The sequence below is a fragment of the Chelon labrosus genome, assembly GCF_963514085.1.
Source record: "Chelon labrosus genome assembly, chromosome: 1".
NCBI lineage: Eukaryota > Metazoa > Chordata > Actinopteri > Mugiliformes > Mugilidae > Chelon > Chelon labrosus.
In genome coordinates, this window is record NC_140337.1 from 37,013,299 (window position 1) to 37,031,319 (window position 18,021).

The 18,021-nt window shown below is 40.7% G+C and overlaps 1 protein-coding gene across 2 annotated transcripts in view; it reads right to left on the bottom strand.

Annotated features, from left to right (window-relative positions):
- The window catches only part of LOC311485946 (uncharacterized protein), a 34,192-nt gene extending 17,940 nt beyond the window's left edge, over nucleotides 1-16,252 (bottom strand). For both annotated transcript variants that reach the window (XM_084541681.1, XM_084541682.1), the window contains exons 1-3: nucleotides 14,426-16,252; nucleotides 13,439-13,759; nucleotides 4,086-4,409 (exon numbers count right to left, since the gene is read on the bottom strand). In XM_084541681.1, coding sequence (XP_084397807.1) covers nucleotides 4,086-4,409; nucleotides 13,439-13,759; nucleotides 14,426-14,432 — 652 coding nt within the window. In that variant the 5' untranslated portion in view covers nucleotides 14,433-16,252. The remainder of the gene's footprint in view (nucleotides 1-4,085; nucleotides 4,410-13,438; nucleotides 13,760-14,425) is intronic.
- Nucleotides 16,253-18,021: the final 1,769 nt, after the last annotated feature.

The window sequence follows — 18,021 nt, forward strand, 5'->3', positions numbered from 1 at the left end:
CTGTCATGTCGCTGCGGTTGCAGAAGTTCACTGTCACACAATCAAAACTGAATGGGTATGTTCGTAGACCTAAACGATTCATTGGAATTATGTCTGATTGCAGACATAAGAGCACAAATGTACAGACAACGAGACGAGTTGCAACTGTAATAGAATCATTGAAGAGCACCATTCTGGTGGTTAATGTTCATAGTGAAGCCTTGAGCAAGACTATCTATGCGATAGTCTCTCTTTTCTTAATAGTGTCTGTTGACTATGCTCATACACAACTGGTTAGCATGCTAATGACAGATATGTTGCGAGAGATCCTCAATGGACAGCCTAGCCATTAGTAAGATTTCCCCATATCTTATTCCTAGATCCCTAGAGTAAAACATATTATTCCCCGCCATCCTAGAGCTAGCATCCTAGATAACCAAGTGATTCAGAAATTCAGTTAGGACTAGATAGTGACCCTGTACTAGATCCCTTTTCACTGATATTTCCAAAAAAAAACAAAAAAAAAAACACCAACTCTGGTCTGAAAGGTGGTTATCAAGTCAACGTCCCTTCGATGACAACAGGTCCCATCTTGTCGATCCGAAAGATCCCTGGACAGCGATCATTCGAATCGAGTGGGGGATATGTAGGAACCTGTGGTCCTCTCAATTCTTCCCCTCTCTGGAATTTAAATTTACGGAGTTGTTTTCCAGAAGAACTCTCCTAACAGATCAACCTTTTTCACCTTAGCCATAAAGGTGCCATGTCTGAACGCGGGACAGGCCCACGCTATCGGACCTCACTGATGCTCTGGACGTCATCTGAGCCAAAAGAGACAGATTTACAGTTCTCTGGAATTTCACACCCTCTTTCTTCTTCTAATCTTCCTCTTTTCACTTGAGGAGACATCAATACGATCCCAGGAATTAAAGGGGGATCTTAATGAAAGACTCACCTTTTTGGATTCGAAGGACAAAGTCTAGAAGCCTTAATGTGATGTTCAATTATGTTTTAAACTTGTGATGTACTAATTTTCTTTTTCAGAGACGAATGCAAACATACCATTTTAACAGGTTTTGCCCCCTCTCTTGGAATGACCAAGAGAGCGAAACACTGATAAGCCGGTCATAAATAACTTTCTTTCCCCAGAACCAGACTCTGATATGCATTTTCCTCTGAAAAGCACCTAAGTTTTATAATATGACTATCGAAAATGTAATAACCTGGTAAGTTATATATTATTGTTCAGGAAGTGCTTACGATCACAATGAGACGATTTTGATCCTTGTACGATAATGCTAGCCCAAATTCACATAATTTGTCACAGTAAGGATGGATCAACATTGCCATCAAGTGGCTATCTTTAAAAGTATTATCTCTCTTTTAACCAATTGTTGAAGTTAAAGAATGTTGAAACTTAAGTATGTTCTTATACTAATAGTAGCTATTAGTTGAAATCATAACTGTTGAAATTGTTATTTTAGAAACCCCGACCTTTTATTAGCAAAATGTCAATGTAAAGAGAACTTGAGTTTATTAATTTATTGATGCTTTTGAGTTACTTTGATGTAGTCATTCTGATACGTCATCTTGTCATGTTGTAATGTTGAGTGTTGTCGCATACGGAAAACTTTTTTTCAAGCTCTGTGTGTTTCTCGTCGGATGTTTTTCCCGACGTACGATTTTTATAGTGACTTAAATATTTTTCTAGCTTTATTCATTTTTATACTCTACGAACCGAAGTACTAACCAACATCGTTTATAAGTTAGCCAGCGTAGTCAGCTGGGATATCAGAGAAAAACCCAATCTCTTCGACGGATCAAGAAATCAAGAAGCTGTTGCCATAGCAACGACATCAAGAAGACGTGACGATCCAGTTTCTTTCTTCAAACACAAAGACATTGCCAAGTGTCATCTGCCTTTGACTGAACACCTACAACGCTCTCAAGCAAAGCTGGGTGTTGGAGTTGCAGACCAAGCAACAAGTCCTATCTACCGGTCCCAGAGAGACCTGCATCAGCTGTGCCGCTTCGTCACCATCTCGTCACACCGACGCTCCGCCATCACCGACGCCGAGAAGACTCTACAAAAGTAGGCTTAATCGTTCCTACCGCTTAAGACAAAGAGTTGGTGTCACTACTTTGAAACTCCCTACTAACATCTTTTAGAGAAGATTGATTAGATTAGGTATCAAATCTATTCCCTTTAGTTTAGGACTTAAACATCTCCATCTCTCACCATCGCTCCAGAAATTAACTATTTCATACCTTATTATATTCGTTCATTTGATTACACTCCTATATTCTATTAGTCCCTCATTTATTCATAGTTGTCACTTTATTAAATAAATATTTGTTCACACTTAAGAAGTTGTTTGTGATGTTGTTTTACGGCAGAGAATGACTGGTACAAATTGTAGTAAAGGATTCACTCCTTCAGATATGCAAATTATTGAACTGAGACTGATAAATTGATTTAAACCGTGTTCTTCCTACGATAACAGGAGGTGGTGCCCTAACGAGACAATTAAAAGGTGTAGACTACCCTACATAAATAAATAATAAATATGCTTTAATCTCAAATCAACAATCAACAATGAATATGAATATAAATTATTAATCATTCATATTGATTAATCATGTTGATAACAACAAGTTTGATATTTATCTTAAATTTAAAAAAAAATACATTCGTCAATTTCCTGCACCTGTCTTAGACGTCCATATGACCTCCAGAAAAGTTATCTAGTCTGACGATCAAATGTTGAACGGCATATTGAGGTCTAAATGGGGTCATGGTTAGACGTCGAAATAGCGGACCTAGTTTGCACGTCGTGTAGACGTTCAGAATTGGTCATGGACGGACGGACGCAATATAGACCTGATCTGCACGTCAATCAGACGTCTAATGTTTAGTGGGATAAGGCATATCTCGCGTTTTCACTCCTGTCAGTGAAACACTGGGGTGATGTCGCTTCAAATGCGTGGCCATGCTTGATATGTTTCCACTGTCATATGGCTACACACCGTCACGGTTTTATCCACTAACCTCTTTTACAGGGAGTCAAAATGCTTCCATACAGGGGATTTAAATGACGCGGGATGTTCAAGCTCCTCCGTTTCTTCGCTCGCCATGACCAGGCTTGTGTGTGGACTGAACATGCGCACAACTTTTTTTTTTTTTTTTTATAAATCAATCCGCAGATCACGTGTGTGCCGAACCGAAGATATTGATCCGAACGGATCACGGATCAATGATGATCCGTTGCAACACTACATAAAACTCTTCACATTCCACAAAGACATTCAGCCAGCTCATGGCACATGAGTGTCCCCACTCAGCAGCCATCTTGTTTCCTTTGTGGTCAAGGCCTCAAGGCCCCAACGGCCATCTTGACACACACACACACACCACTGTATTGAGTACACTGTAGTTAGATTGTATGTTTACTTTTATTCTTATTAATAAATGTCTTTTAAACATACCTGTCTGTTTAATATTGCACAAAAGTGAATATTGCCAACCTCTACTCTGCCAAGAACTCCAAATTCCTTCAACTTTAACTAGTTGTTAACATGGTAATTTTGGTTATAGTTATTAAGTTAATTATTAATCTGAAATCCAAATTGACAATTTAGTATAATTTATGAGACTGATTTGATTAATTGGTAAATCAGATCCAATTATTTAATAATAAATAATTATTTTTGATAATTATTAATTATTCATGATAGCCAAGCCTTAGTACCAGGCCCAACAACAGTACTAACCTCTGACCTCTGACCTGTATCTACAGTACTGACCTATGACCTCTGACCTGTATCTACAGTACTGACCTCTGACCTCTGACCTGTATCTACAGTACTGACCTATGACCTCTGACCTGTAGCTACACTACTGACCTCTGACCTGTATCTACAGTACTGACCTCTGACCTCTGACCTGTATCTACAGTACTGACCTCTGACCTGTATCTACAGTACTGACCTCTGACCTCTGACCTGTATCTACAGTACTGACCTCTGACCTCTGGCCTGTATCTACAGTACTGACCTCTGACCTGTATCTACAGTACTGACCTCTGGCCTGTATCTACAGTACTGACCTCTGACAATGAGCTTCACTTGTTTCTTCATCAGGATGTCTCCCTCCTTGTTGTAGACGGTGCAGGTGAAAATATTGTCTCTCTCTGTGGGGTATTTCAGGGTCAGACTGAGGTCTCCAGTTTCCAGCAGGTCTTCATTCATCTTCGTTCTGTTTCTGTAAATCTGGTTCTGGTCTTCAAGCTGGTCAGAGCCGTTCTGATACACATGGACCATCCTGCAGTTACTGTCCATCCACTCCACTTTAGCGTCTTCAGGGCGGTGAGCTGTGGTTTTGCAGGTCAGCTGGACAGACTCCACCCCTGAATCCACCTTCACCTGGGGGACTGAGAGGACAACAAATCCCAACATCAGCTGTAGAGACAGCAGCAGCAGCTCTGAGCACATTGAAGAGAAATATTTGGAGTGAAACATGTTTGACTGGTTCCAGTCTGAAATATGTCCCATTCTCCATTGAACAGAGACAAGTTAAGAAGTGTAAACTACTGATGTATTAAATGTCAAATGTTAAACTATCTATTTATGAAGGTGCTGTGAGACTTCAGCTTCCAAACTGACAAACAGGTCCTGGCTAACCAACCGGACATAGTGGTGGTAGACAAAGAGCAGAAGAAGGCGGTGGTGATAGATGTGGCGATACCAGCAGATTCCAACATCAGAAAGGACGAACACGCAAAGGTTGGAAAGTACCAAGGGCTGAAAGAACAACTGGAACAGATGTGGAAGGCAGTGGTGGACAGTAACGAAGTAAATTTACTTGAGTACTGTACTTAAGTACAGTTTTTGAATATCTGTACTTTACTTGAGTATTATTTTTGGGGGATACTTTTACTTTCACTCCACTACATTTGAAGGACAAATATTGTTCTTTCTACTCCACTACATTTCTGTTGATGCTCTCGTTACTTGCTACTTTTGAGCTTACGTCAGCTGATTATTTTTTTATTTATTTTTTATTTTTTTCAAAATTCTGGGAAAATAAACTGTTTCTGCTGATTTGCTGATTCGCTACATCACGCTATACAATCCATACAATGGAGGAAGAAACTGGAGAAACACCTGGAGAAACTCCCACCGAGCACCCGGGGCCTTATCTCAGACCCATATTTGAGATTTTTGCCACAAAAGTGTTTCGTTTCAGTTTAAAGGAACAGTATGTAAGATTGTGGCCAAAACTGGTACTGCAATCACTTTCAAAATACTGTAGAATGGTGTATCCCCCCCAACCTCTCCCCTGACTCGAGGTTGCCAGGTTATCGAGGTAACGTTAGGCTACTCAATACGTCTCAATTGCGTTTCACATTGCCATAATCGACGTGCTAATGTTGTTTTCCTCTGCGTTTCAGCATAATGGCTCATAATGCATTGCTAATGTTAGCAATGACGACTCGCCGTTTTTATTTCCCAAACAATTCCTTACCTTTTCAGTTCGATGACCCACCTCCTCTGTATGCGCTAATGTAACGTTACTTTGCACGAACATGCATAACTTTGTTCGACTGTCGTGAATATTTTAAATGTCCATTTACATTATGTACAAGTAAGTTAGCCAGGAGAAAATTAGCAACGTTGGCGTCTGTCTTCAAATTCTTCTCCATTTTCAGCCGTCTCCATCTTTCAAAGATATCTCCTATACAAATCCTTGTTTTATTTCGGACTTTGTCATGACGTATTTCGGATTTCATAACGAGGTCTTTTAGGTTTAGTAACGTTATACATGTTTTATCCGACACGTTCGTAGCTGCAGCTGCGGTAACTAGAGCAGAGCTGGCAACCCGGATGACGAAACTCTACTGACTTCGTGATTGGTCGATAGGTGGAGGGTGGCGCCTCAGACCAAAACACAACATGACAACAATAACATCAGTTGAGGGCTGCAACTCTCACTTTTAAATGACAATATCCTGGCCGGACCACTGTTGTCAGTGATATAAATATTTGAAATGAACATGTCTAGTGACATATCAGGGCCATTTTATGATTAATTGAAATACATTTCTTACATACTGTTCCTTTAAATGTTTGTTGTGCTTACCACGAACAAATTATATCACGGCCTACAAGAACTCGTCTTCCAACCTGAAAAAGCACGTCGCGGTATGTAAAGTAGCTACTGACGTTAGCTAGCTTAATGTTTGTTAAATTGCTGATGAACATTTTAAACGTAATTGTATGAGCTTGTAGTGTGTGAGAGAGAGAGAGAGAGAGAGAGAGAGAAAAGCTGTCTGCAAGAGAAAGAGTGAGGCTGCCGTGGATTGTAGAGTGGATTGTATAATGACAATGAAGCTACTTTCCTTTCCTGTATTTCCTGAGATACTTTTTAAATACTTTTACTTAAGTATTTTTTTAAGCAAATACTTTAGTACTTTACTTAAGTAAAATTTTGACTAAGCTACTTTTACTTGTATTGGAGTAATATTTGACAGGAGTATCTGTACTTTTACTCAAGTAGTGAAGGTGTGTACTCTGTCCACCTCTGGTGGAAGTTCAAGGCGAGCGTGGTCCACATGGTAGTAGGAGCACTCGTGTCACGGGACAGAAATGTGGTTTTAACACGATTGAATTGTTTTGACCTAATTTTATGTTTTGACTTTTAACATTACATGCTTTTTTACTTGTGTTGTTTTTAACCATTTTATTTACTATGTTTTTAACTGCATGCGTGTGATTTTAACTAACTTCTGCCCGTGAACACACCACTTTGCACCTGGGAGGCTCCGCCCTCTCCCCGTACCGCTGAGCCAATCGGCAGCGGGGGAGAGTGGCGGAGGCATATATAAAGAGAGCACGACCCGGAAAGAAAAAGGCATTGCTATTTTGATGGCACTTTCTTGGGCTGAGAGCAATAGGCCAAGAAGTTTAGTAATTGCTTCAGATTCAGCTTCAGCTCTGATAAGTATTCAAAACATAAATTCACAATCTAGACAAGACATTGTTCTAGAAATAGTCCAGATGGCAAACAAGATATTGAAAGCTGGAATTAATGTTGGTTTTGTATAGGTTCCTGCTCATAAAGGAGTGACCGGGAATGAGTTAGCTGATAAGTATGCAAAAAAGGCAACAGAACTGGATCATATAAGTTTAAGTATTAAGTATAGTAAGGCTGAAGTTAAATCCATTATTAAGGGAAAGATAAAGGAGAAGTGGCAAGTCTTGTGGGATACTGGTCAGACAGGTAGGAAAATGTATAGTATTCAAAGAAGAGTGGGGGTGAGTAGAAGTACTTGCAGAAATACACAGGAAGAGAATATAATTTCACGAATGAGATTTGGGCACACAGGGCTAAATAGTACACTATTTCTAGTGGGAAAACATGCTGATGGGAGATGTAGTGTATGTAACACTCAGGAAACCATAGAACATGTAATTGTAGAATGTACTAGATATGGTAATGAGAGGCAACAGTTAAGCCATCAACTAGAAGAGGAAGAGACTCCTTTAATATTAAATGATATTTTACAAAAGAAATCTGGAGATGTATGTTTTAAGTTTCTCTTTTCTTTTCTTAGAAGAACTGGTTTAATAAAGATCATATAGGCATAGGGAAATATAGTATTCAGACTCACACTCCATTTCAGAAGGTGGCAGTAATGCAACCAGACGTTGTTTGCCAACTGCCATAAAACAAGAAGAAGAAGAAGAAGAAGGAGAAGTCAGTAACGCTCTTGTGTGTGGTTGTGCGGCGGCACCGGATCCCGTGCTTTGTGTGGACACCCAAACTGGCCGTGTCTTTTTATCTTCCAGGTGTCAGCCTGGCAGCCCACTGCCAAGGGCCAGAAGAGGCACCTGCGGCACCTGGAGTGGTGGCAGGCCTCCGTCATCTCCCCTCTGAGCCGCCTCGTCCCTGGTCTGGCGACCATGATAGACTCTTTTATTTTCTTTTAATAATCAACAGTTTTAACGTTTATTTGCATTTTTTTAAACTTTTGGTTTTAAAACCTTTTAAAGTTTTAACGTTCTTGTTATTTATTTTTGTTTTAAGTTCTCAAAATCATTGTTTTTAGTACACCGGCTATTGGTTTTCCGTCTCTCTCTCCTCTGGTCGCTGCAGCGTGCTCTCCCCCAATTAATTAACCAGTAGCTACCTGTGCTTCAGATTCAGGTTCAGATTTAGAGTATGAGATGAGAAACCAAATTATGTTATATGAAGAGGTTACACTAGACTTTTTCGTTGTCTGTCATTTTGACTGACAGGGTCATAAAAATATCGTCACTTTTACCCGTCACTTTCATTTTTTTTTAAATGATAATAATGCAATTCATTAGCATTTCATTTTCATTAAAATGTCATTAACTTTATAACTTTAAGTACTTTTTCAGTATTGACTTTAAATACCAGGAAAAAGTTTGTGCTGCTGACATGTCATGTCCGTACTCGGACCGGGACTGCTAGCACTAACAGCTCATAGATGGCACCGTAGGGTTGAAGTGCTACGGTGGTATGCAAACTCTTTTATTTTGCAAAATTTGCACAAAAACTCATCAGTCCTAGCAACGTGCTTTCATCCGATTCCTCCATTTTGGTAGCCGTTAGCCGCAAAATGGCAGATGGCCTTCAAATAAAAAAAAAAAAAAAGGTCAACGTCGGAAAATATTCGGTTAACGTGACCCCTGGTTATACGTAGGGAGTGCCATAAACAAGTTACAGCCACGGGTGGAAGCACTAGAAATCTTTTTCACCACCTACAACAGTGGCACAAACTGCAGTACAAAGAATGTGTGCACGCTGCAGAAGCTTCAGTCACAAGCCATCCACAACCCAAAAAAGCTCCATATCAGGATATATATCGTATGTTGATATTCAGCCTAAATATATCGGGTTATGACTTTTGGTACATATCACCCAGCCCTAGTACAGACTGATGGAAAATCACTGACTTGTATGTACAGTACTGACCTCTGACCTCTGACCTGTATCTACAGTACTGACCTCTGACCTCTGACCTGTATCTACAGTACTGACCTCTGACCTGTATCTACAGTACTGACCTCTGACCTCTGACCTGTATCTACAGTAAAATATGATGACGTGGAGGACATTTTAGACGAGCAAGAACAGTATTCAAGACGAAACTGTCTCGTCATTTTCGGTGTTCCAGAAAATGATCGGGAAAACACAAATGAAGTCATAATGGGCATAATTAAAAACAATCTCAACGTAGAGGTGCAATCTGGTGAAATCGACAGGAGCCATCGCCTTGGACCTAAATCCCACAAAAAGGACAAACCAAGGGGAATCATCGTAAAGTTTGCCCAATACAACATCAGAGATAAGGTCTACAAAGCGAAAAAACGGCTCAAGGGATCAACACCAAAGATGCACATTCTGGAGAGTTTAACAGCCAAGCGGGTGAAACTTCTGGACGGCCTACGTAAAAAACTAAAGGACAAGCTCGCAGCCAGCTGGACTCAGGATGGTCGTCTTCACCTGCTCACGAACTCAAACCAGCGATGTGTTATAAATAAACTGTCTGATGCCAAGAAACTGCGCCTTCACTAAGCACAGCCTCCACTACTCCACCGTTTGCAGTCTGAAGGAGGGAAGCACCAAAATCATCTACAAGAAAATTACTTGGTATGCAGTAAGCTTTCACTTTTCTACAATGAGATCATGAGACCTTACTTCTCATATGCTATTTGTTGGTTGATCTTGCATTGATCTTGCATTGAACGAATTTTGTATTTGTTTTACTTATTCACCTTTTCTCCTTTCTGTTTATTTTCGTTATCTTTCTTTTTTTCTCTTTTTTTTCCCGTAACCCCCCCCCCCCCCCCCCCCTCTCCCTTTTCTTCATAGTTTTCCTATACATTTTAGTTTAAGCTTAGCTAGATCCAGATTAAGATGAAGGAATTCCTAGACACAAGATTTTATAATGTGGTTTTATATGACTTTCACATCAGATATCAGGCATTTTCCTATCATGTGCATTAGATGGGACTTGATGATCTAATCAGTGAGGAAAACTGTGATGTGCCCGAACAGCATTGCTTCGAAAAGTTAAAATGCAAATACTATACACCTGATAAATTAAAATCTATAAAATGCAAAAATGACCACTCATACTCTCTGATGCATTTAAACACTAGAAGCCTGAATAAGCATTATGATGATTTTCTGTCCCTTTTAGCCAGCCTAGACCACAGATTTGATGTAATTGGATGTAGTGAAACTTGGATTACTGATAAATCATATTTGAACATCGTCAACCTGGACGGATATGTATTGTACAATAGAAATAGACCTGGTAGACCAGGAGGAGGCGTATGTTTATATATAAATTCACTACATTCTGTGAGTGTCTGTGATGATCTAAATATTGATGATGGGTACTCTGATTCTCTATTTGTTGAGATTAATATAAATAATGGAAAGAATATAACTGTAGGTGTAATTTACTGACCACCAGACTCTGACTTGAATAGTTTCATGTCTAAATTCGATGAATTATTAAATTGTATAAATAAAACAAATAAAAACTGTTTTATCCTTGGGGATTTTAATATCGATCTAGCCAAGGAGAACAGTGCTAAAAATGATTTCATGAATACACTGTACTCCTCATCTTTTTTCCCCACTATTAATACATATACAAGAGAAACAGAATCTAGTAAATCGATCATCGATAATATCCTCACAAACACTCAAAATGCTTGTTTTGACTCAGGTGTAATTTTGTCAGACATCACTGACCACTTTCCTGTTGTACTCTTCATTGATCTTACAAAAAAGATGAATGAGTCACTGTTAAAAACAAAAGTGAAAGTACTGAGTGAAAGTAACTTAATGAAATTATCTGAAAATCTCAGAGTTAAATCATGGAATTCTGTTTATGGCTGCAAAACTCCTGATGCAGCATATAATGCTTTCATTGATGAAATAACTGACTCTGTAAATGCCACCATGCCTGTAAAGATCAGAAAATGTGATGCTGGGGATCGGAAAGTATGGCTTACGAGGGGCATTTTGAAGTCAATTAAAAAGAAAAATACACTTTACAAACGTTACATTAAAAATCCAACTGATGGAAACAAAGACAAATACGAATAAGTAAGCGAAGACACTACACTGAGCTTATCAAGGCTGCTCATGGTGATCAGAAGCAAAGCTGGAAGGTGCTAAATGAGGTTCTCAGTCGGGGACAAAAACCTACTGTACTTCCTGACACCAAAATCAAGCAAAATGCCATAACAAATTCAAATGGTGATGATCTTGCAAATAGTTTTAATAATCATTTTAACTCTATAGGTAAAACTCTCTCTGAAACTATTAGTCCACCAGAGGGAGCAAATTATCAGCATTATCTTCAAGGTAATTATATAAATTCTTTCTTTCTTGCACCAACTGATAAAATAGAAGTAACTAATATTATTATGAGTATGAAAGACTCAAATACTGCAGGCATGGATGGTATATGTAGTAAAATCATTAAAGCCATTGTGAATGAAATTGTTGAGCCACTCGTCTACTCCATCAATCTCTCTTTGCTTTATGGGGTGGTACCTAAAATGACAAAGATAGCAACAATTATCCCAGTATTTAAATCTGGAGATAAAAATAACATGCAAAACTATCGACCCATATCTATACTTCCCACTTTTTCTAAAGTATTCGAGAAAATTGTTTATTGTAGACTTAGTAATTATTTAGATGGCTTGAATATAATTATCCCATCACAATATGGCTTCAGAAAGAAATACACAACCTGTATGGCAATTATAGATCTCACTGAAAAAATCAACGACGCCATTGATAGAGGTGAGTGTGGGATTGGAGTTTTCCTCGATCTATCAAAGGCGTTTGATACGATTGATTTTTCAATCCTCCTTGGTAAATTGCAACATTATGGTGTCAGGGGCACAGCGCTAAATTGGTTCAAAAGTTATATACACGATAGGGAGCAATATGTTCAGGTAAATGATAATGAATCACAGTATAGCATTATTAAATATGGGGTCCCTCAAGGATCTATATTAGGTCCACTTCTTTTTATTTTATATGTAAATGATATTGTAAATTCCTCTCCTATTTTACACAAAGTCCTTTTTGCTGATGACACAAATTTATTCCTGTCACACAAAAACCTGAAACATCTCCAGAATCTTATGAATCAAGAATTAACAAAGGTGGACACCTGGTTCAAGTGTAATAAATTATCTTTAAATATAAATAAAACAAATTTTATTGTATTCCGCTCAAATAGAAACCGAAATGATGTTGAACATGTGTGTATAGAAATAAATGGTAGAGCTATCGAGAGAGTAGACTCCACTCAATTTTTGGGAATATACATAGATTCATTTTTAAGCTACAAAAAACATATAAATGAGCTGACTAAGAAATTATCCAAATATGTGGGCTTATTTTGTAAAGTCCGACATTTTCTTCCTCTTGAAGCTCTACTAACTCTGTATCGGTCTCTATTTGAGCCCCACTTGAACTATTGCAATGTTATATGGTGTAATTCATATCCCAGTTACCTTGAGAAACTAAAGACCTTACAAAAGAAGGTAATTAGAGTAATATCATGGACCAAGCTAAATGCCCCCTCTGATCCTCTTTTCTACAGATACAAACTCTTGAATGTAACACTTTCCATAATGCCTGTGTGATGTATGATGTAGCATTTAGACTCAATGACAGACTCTGCCATCTCATCCCAATTTTTCTACCCACTCATGAATACAACACGAGAGGAAAACAACTTATAAAGGGAAAGAGACGGAAACTAAAATGCACAAGTCTTAGTGTGACCGTTAAAGGACCACAGACTTGGAATGAGGTTGAGAGCACGATTAAAGAGTCTGCATCACTTTCTATTTTTAAAAAAAGATTAAAACAAAAACTGCTGCTAAATTATGTCTAAATCAAGCTCAGCTTGCTGTTTTTAGTTTCATCTACCGGTGCCTGATGTGTTGATATTTGTATCATTATTGTGTTGAACCATACCTTTTTGTACTGATGGAATTGCCTTAGATGGCTAGGGTTAGGTTAGTTTGTTAGAAATAGGAATTGTTATTGTCATAATATACTACATTGTTGTTGATGTCTCTGGGTCCCCGTTCATAAGCTACAGAAGCTTTTGGGGTTACCCTTTTTTACAAGATCATGTTCACTGTATATTGTGAATTTGAATTTGTATGTTGTATTTTAAAATGATTTGTAAAATAAAACGAACCTTGAACCTTGAACCTTGAACCTCTGACCTCTGACCTGTATGTACAGTACTGACCTCTGACCTCTGACCTGTATCTACAGTACTGACCTCTGACCTGTATCTACAGCTCTGACCTCTGACCTCTGACCTGTATCTACAGTACTGACCTCTGACCTCTGACCTGTATCTACAGTACTGACCTCTGACATTGAGCTTCACTTGTTTCTTCATCAGGATGTCTCCCTCCTTGTTGTAGACGGTGCAGGTGAAAATATTGTCTCTCTCTCTGGGGTATTTCAGGGTCAGACTGAGGTCTCCAGTTTTCAGGTTTTTCTTCATCTTCGTTCTGTATCTGTAAATCTGGTGCTGGTCTTCAAGCTGGTCAGAGCCGTTCTGATACACATGGACCTTCCTGTTGTCTCTGTCCATCCACTCCACTTTAGCGTCTTCAGGCAGGTGAGCTGTGGTTTTGCAGGTCAGCTGGACAGACTCCACCCCTGAATCCACCTCCACCTGGGGGACTGAGAGAACAATAAATCGCATCATCAGCTGTAGAGACAGCAGCAGCAGCTCTGATGGTAACAGGACGTCTCTGTCCATCCTTGTCTATGTGTCTCATGTTGGTGGAGGACTCTCAGTGTTCAGTTTGTTTGAGGACGTGGATCAACCAGGTGACCTGAGCTCACCTGACGTCTGTCACACCTCTGACACAAACCAGTGGAAACTAGTTTGTGACTGAACACCAGTTTTCTTCTTCAGGACATTTGGAGCAGTTACCAAAGAAGAAGTCAGGAACTAATGAGGAACCAATCAGATGAATGGATGAGGAAGAACCCTAACCCTCTGCTCTGGTTTTACTGGGACTGGGAGAGACCTGGACTCATGAGCTCAGAGCTCAGGTCCTGATTGAGGACGTCTGGAGCTTCTGATTAGAGCTGGATTGTGTCTCCGTTTGTCCCTGATGTCTTCCTGACTCGTTCCTTGGTAACTAGTCAAAGCGTCCTGTAAAGTGCTGCAGACATGTTTGATGAAGAGTTTCTGACTTCTGGAACTAAACCTGGAAGTTTCTCTTCAGCTCTCTGTAGCAGCTGTTTGAACTCTGAACTCTTTCAGCAGCTGGAACAAGTCTCCTCCACAGGACACATGTTACCATCAGCATTATGGGTAGTGTAGTAGTAGAGACTCACCTGGCATGAAGTAGTGTCGAAAATGAAACAAAAGACCCCCAACGACACCAAGAACAACAACCAGGAGAACCAGGAGAACCAGGAGAACTGTAGGCCAGACTGGAGGTGGTTCTGTGGAGAAACATAGAGAACAACATGACCTCTGACCTCTGACCTGTATCTACAGTACTGACCTCTGACCTCTGACCTGTATCTACAGTACTGACCTCTGACCTGTATCTACAGCTCTGACCTCTGACCTCTGACCTGTATCTACAGTCCTTACAGTACCTTTGAGGTGGTGCAGCACTACTTTCTCTCTCAGGATGTCTTGGCCTCTGTAGACGGTGCAGATGTATGATCCAGAGTCTCTCTCTGTGGGGTATTTCAGGGTCAGACTGAGGTCTCCAGTTTCCAGCAGGTCTTCATTCATCTTTGTTCGGCTACAGTAAAGGTCATCCTGTTTTTTAGGTTGGTTGTTTCCATCTCGATACACATGGACCATGATGAGTTCTGTCTCAGAGCGAGTCCACTCCACTGAGGTGTCCTCAGGCAGGTCAGCGTTTGTTCTGCATGGTAGGATGACAGACTCCGCCCCTTCCTGCACCTTCACGTCCACCTGCTGGTCTGAGAGGACAATAAAGCAGATAAACTGTAGAGGCAGGTGTTTGCATCAAAACTGACAAAACTCCCCAAAGAAGAAGAGGATGAAGTCAAGCAGAGAAAAAGGAGCAGTAATTGATAAAGGAATGGGTTTTTGGACGATGAGTTCATCTTCAACGTCAGTGGCGGTTCTACATTGAATCACGCCCTGGTTGCTGCTGCTTTCAAACTTCATTCCTGGATCACATAAAAACCTGAGTTAGATTTTCATCCTTTCATCGTTGCTAAATGTCTGTGAGAAACTCTTCCTTACACTTTTCTCTAACAGTTGTCACAGCACTGAGTCTGCATTATTAAAGATGCACAATGATATTGTCTGTTGATGCCAAGTGCCCTGTTGCCTTAGTGCTGCTGAATCTCAGCAGCCTTTGACACAGTGGACCATGCAGTCCTCCTGTCTCACCTGAAGCACTATGTTGGCATCCATGGCACTGCACTTAAGTGGTTTATGTCATACCTCTCCAATAGAACCTTTTCTGTGATGATCAGTGACTTGTCTTCTTCTTGTGCCTTTCTCTCAAGGTTCCATTCTTGGCCCTATTCTGTTTTCATTATACATGCTACCAGGGGCATAGCACCAAATTCTGGGACCTGTCAGTGGGCCCCTAGCCATGCCAGTACACAAAGCACACAAGCTTGGGGGCATTTATTTATGAACAAGCATAAATCGGGTTTTAAGCTAAAATCAGATCCGATTATACTGAAGAATTTATTTGAGAATCAAATCAAATAAACTATCTCATTATTCAATAAAATTGTTGGGACTAAACCATTTTATGTCTCCAAGAGGGGGTCCCCAGAATGTCCAATATGTTGAGAGGGCTTTGACACAAAGTTCATTCTCTCAGTTGATGTTATCAGTATTTTTGGGTCAATTATAGCCGGGCACAACTTATCTTTTCACTGTTATGCAGATCATGTGCAAATCTATCTGCCACTGAAGTCTGGCAATGCACACAGCACTTTAGTTGACTGCACTGCTGACATTAAGCAGTGGTTTGCCCAAAAACTTATAACAAACTGTGAGAAATTTAGGAGTGATTTTAGACAGTTCTATGAAAGTTGTCAAATGTTCTGCTACAGAAAGTGAAACCTCACAAAGGTTCAGTTGAGTCTTTTTCTTCCTCCTCATATTTAAACAGTGAACACATGTTGAGGTTTGTTTCTGATCTTTGACCTGTAGATGTACGTCTGTCACTCTCAGTTCTCCTCTTCCATCACTGATGGAGCAGGTGTAGCTGCCGCTGTCAGAGAGGTGGGGTTTTGTCAGAGTGAGGCTGAAGTCTCCAGTGTCTAGAGCATCAGGCGTCATCGATGTCCTCCCCCTGTAAACCTGGTTCTGACCTTCAACTTCATCTGTTTCTCCTCGTTTGTGGACAGACTTGGGACTGAGATCGTTCCTGGTCCAAATCACTGTGGGGTCCTCAGGTATAACACCCAAGTATTGGCAGGGTAGCAGGACAGACTCCGCCCCCTCATTCACCTGCACCACACCTGCCAGGGCATGCTGGGAAACTGAGAGGACACACAAAGAGAAAGACAAATCAGCTGCATGCTGTGGGTTTGACTTGACACATGACTGACTGTAGGTCACATTATCTGCAGGGACCAGAGAAACCAGTTGAACTATCAGTCAGTCAATGAAAAACTACATTTCATTCACAGACTGAAGTCAAAGAACAGATCATTGAATGTGTTTTGACAGTTTTCATAGATTTGTCTGAAAAACTTCCTCTCTTGCTCAAAGTAATGAGTAATGACATTTGTAAGATTGTGTTGATCGATCCTTGAACCGTCACCTTATCGTGGTGGAGGAGTTTGAGTGTCCTAATGACCCTAGGAGCTATGCTGTCCGGGGCAATTTGCCCCTGGTAGGGTCTCCCAAGGCAGACTGGTCTTAGGCGAAGGGCCAGACAAAGAACGGTTCAGAAGGCCCCTCATGAAGAGAATCAACAGAAGACCGTGTACCCGGCCCGGAGGGTTACCGGGGCCCCACCCTGGAGCCAGGCCTGGGGCTGGGGCTCGTGGGCGAGCACCTGGTGGCCGGGCTTTCGCCCATGGGGTCCGGCCGGGCCCAGCCCGAACGGGAGACATGGGCTCGCCTCCCTGTAGGCCCACCACCCGCAGGAGGAATATGAAGGGTCCGGTGCATTGTGGATCGGGCAGCAGACCAAGGCGGGGGCCTTGGCGGTCTGATCCTCGGTTATGGAAGCTGGCTTTCGGAACATGGAACGTCACCTCTCTGGCGGGGAAGGAACCGGAGCTTGTGGAAGAGGTCGGCTCTGGAACCCAAGTCCTTGAGAGGGGTTGGACTCTCTTCTTTGCTGGAGTTGCTCCGGGTGAGAGGCAGAAGGCCGGGGTGGGCTTTTTGCTTGCCCCTGGACTATCTGCCCAGAGGTGGGACCAAGTCACTGTTTGGCAAGTCCCAAGTAAGTCCCAAGTCTTAGCAGTCAAGTCCAAGTCGAGTCCCAAGTAAAGACAGAGAAGGGCAAGTCGAGTCCAAGTCCAAGTAACACCAAAGCCAAGTCGAGTCCAAGTCCAAGTCCCAAGCTTCTTCGAGTCCTGAACAAGTCATCATGTACTCTTCACTTAATAATGCCATTATTAGACTAACTATCATAATTTCAACATATCAACCTAATCTACAGTATTTTATTTTTATTATAAACACAAATTAAAATATGCATATATTTTATTTATCTGTATATACACATGCGCCCAAAGACCTTCAAAGTATTGTGTGTGAATGGTGGGTTGGAAATGTATTAGCACGGAAGGCCCCACTGTCATCCTAAAGTTGGTAAAGCGCCTTGACTAGTGAGGCATGAACTGTGTGGATGCATGTAACTGGCATCTACTGGATGCTTCAGTGGATGCCAGTTATAGTAGGTCAACATTTTCCTTAAATCACAATGAAACTTAATATTTCAATAAAACAATGTTTAATCTGCATA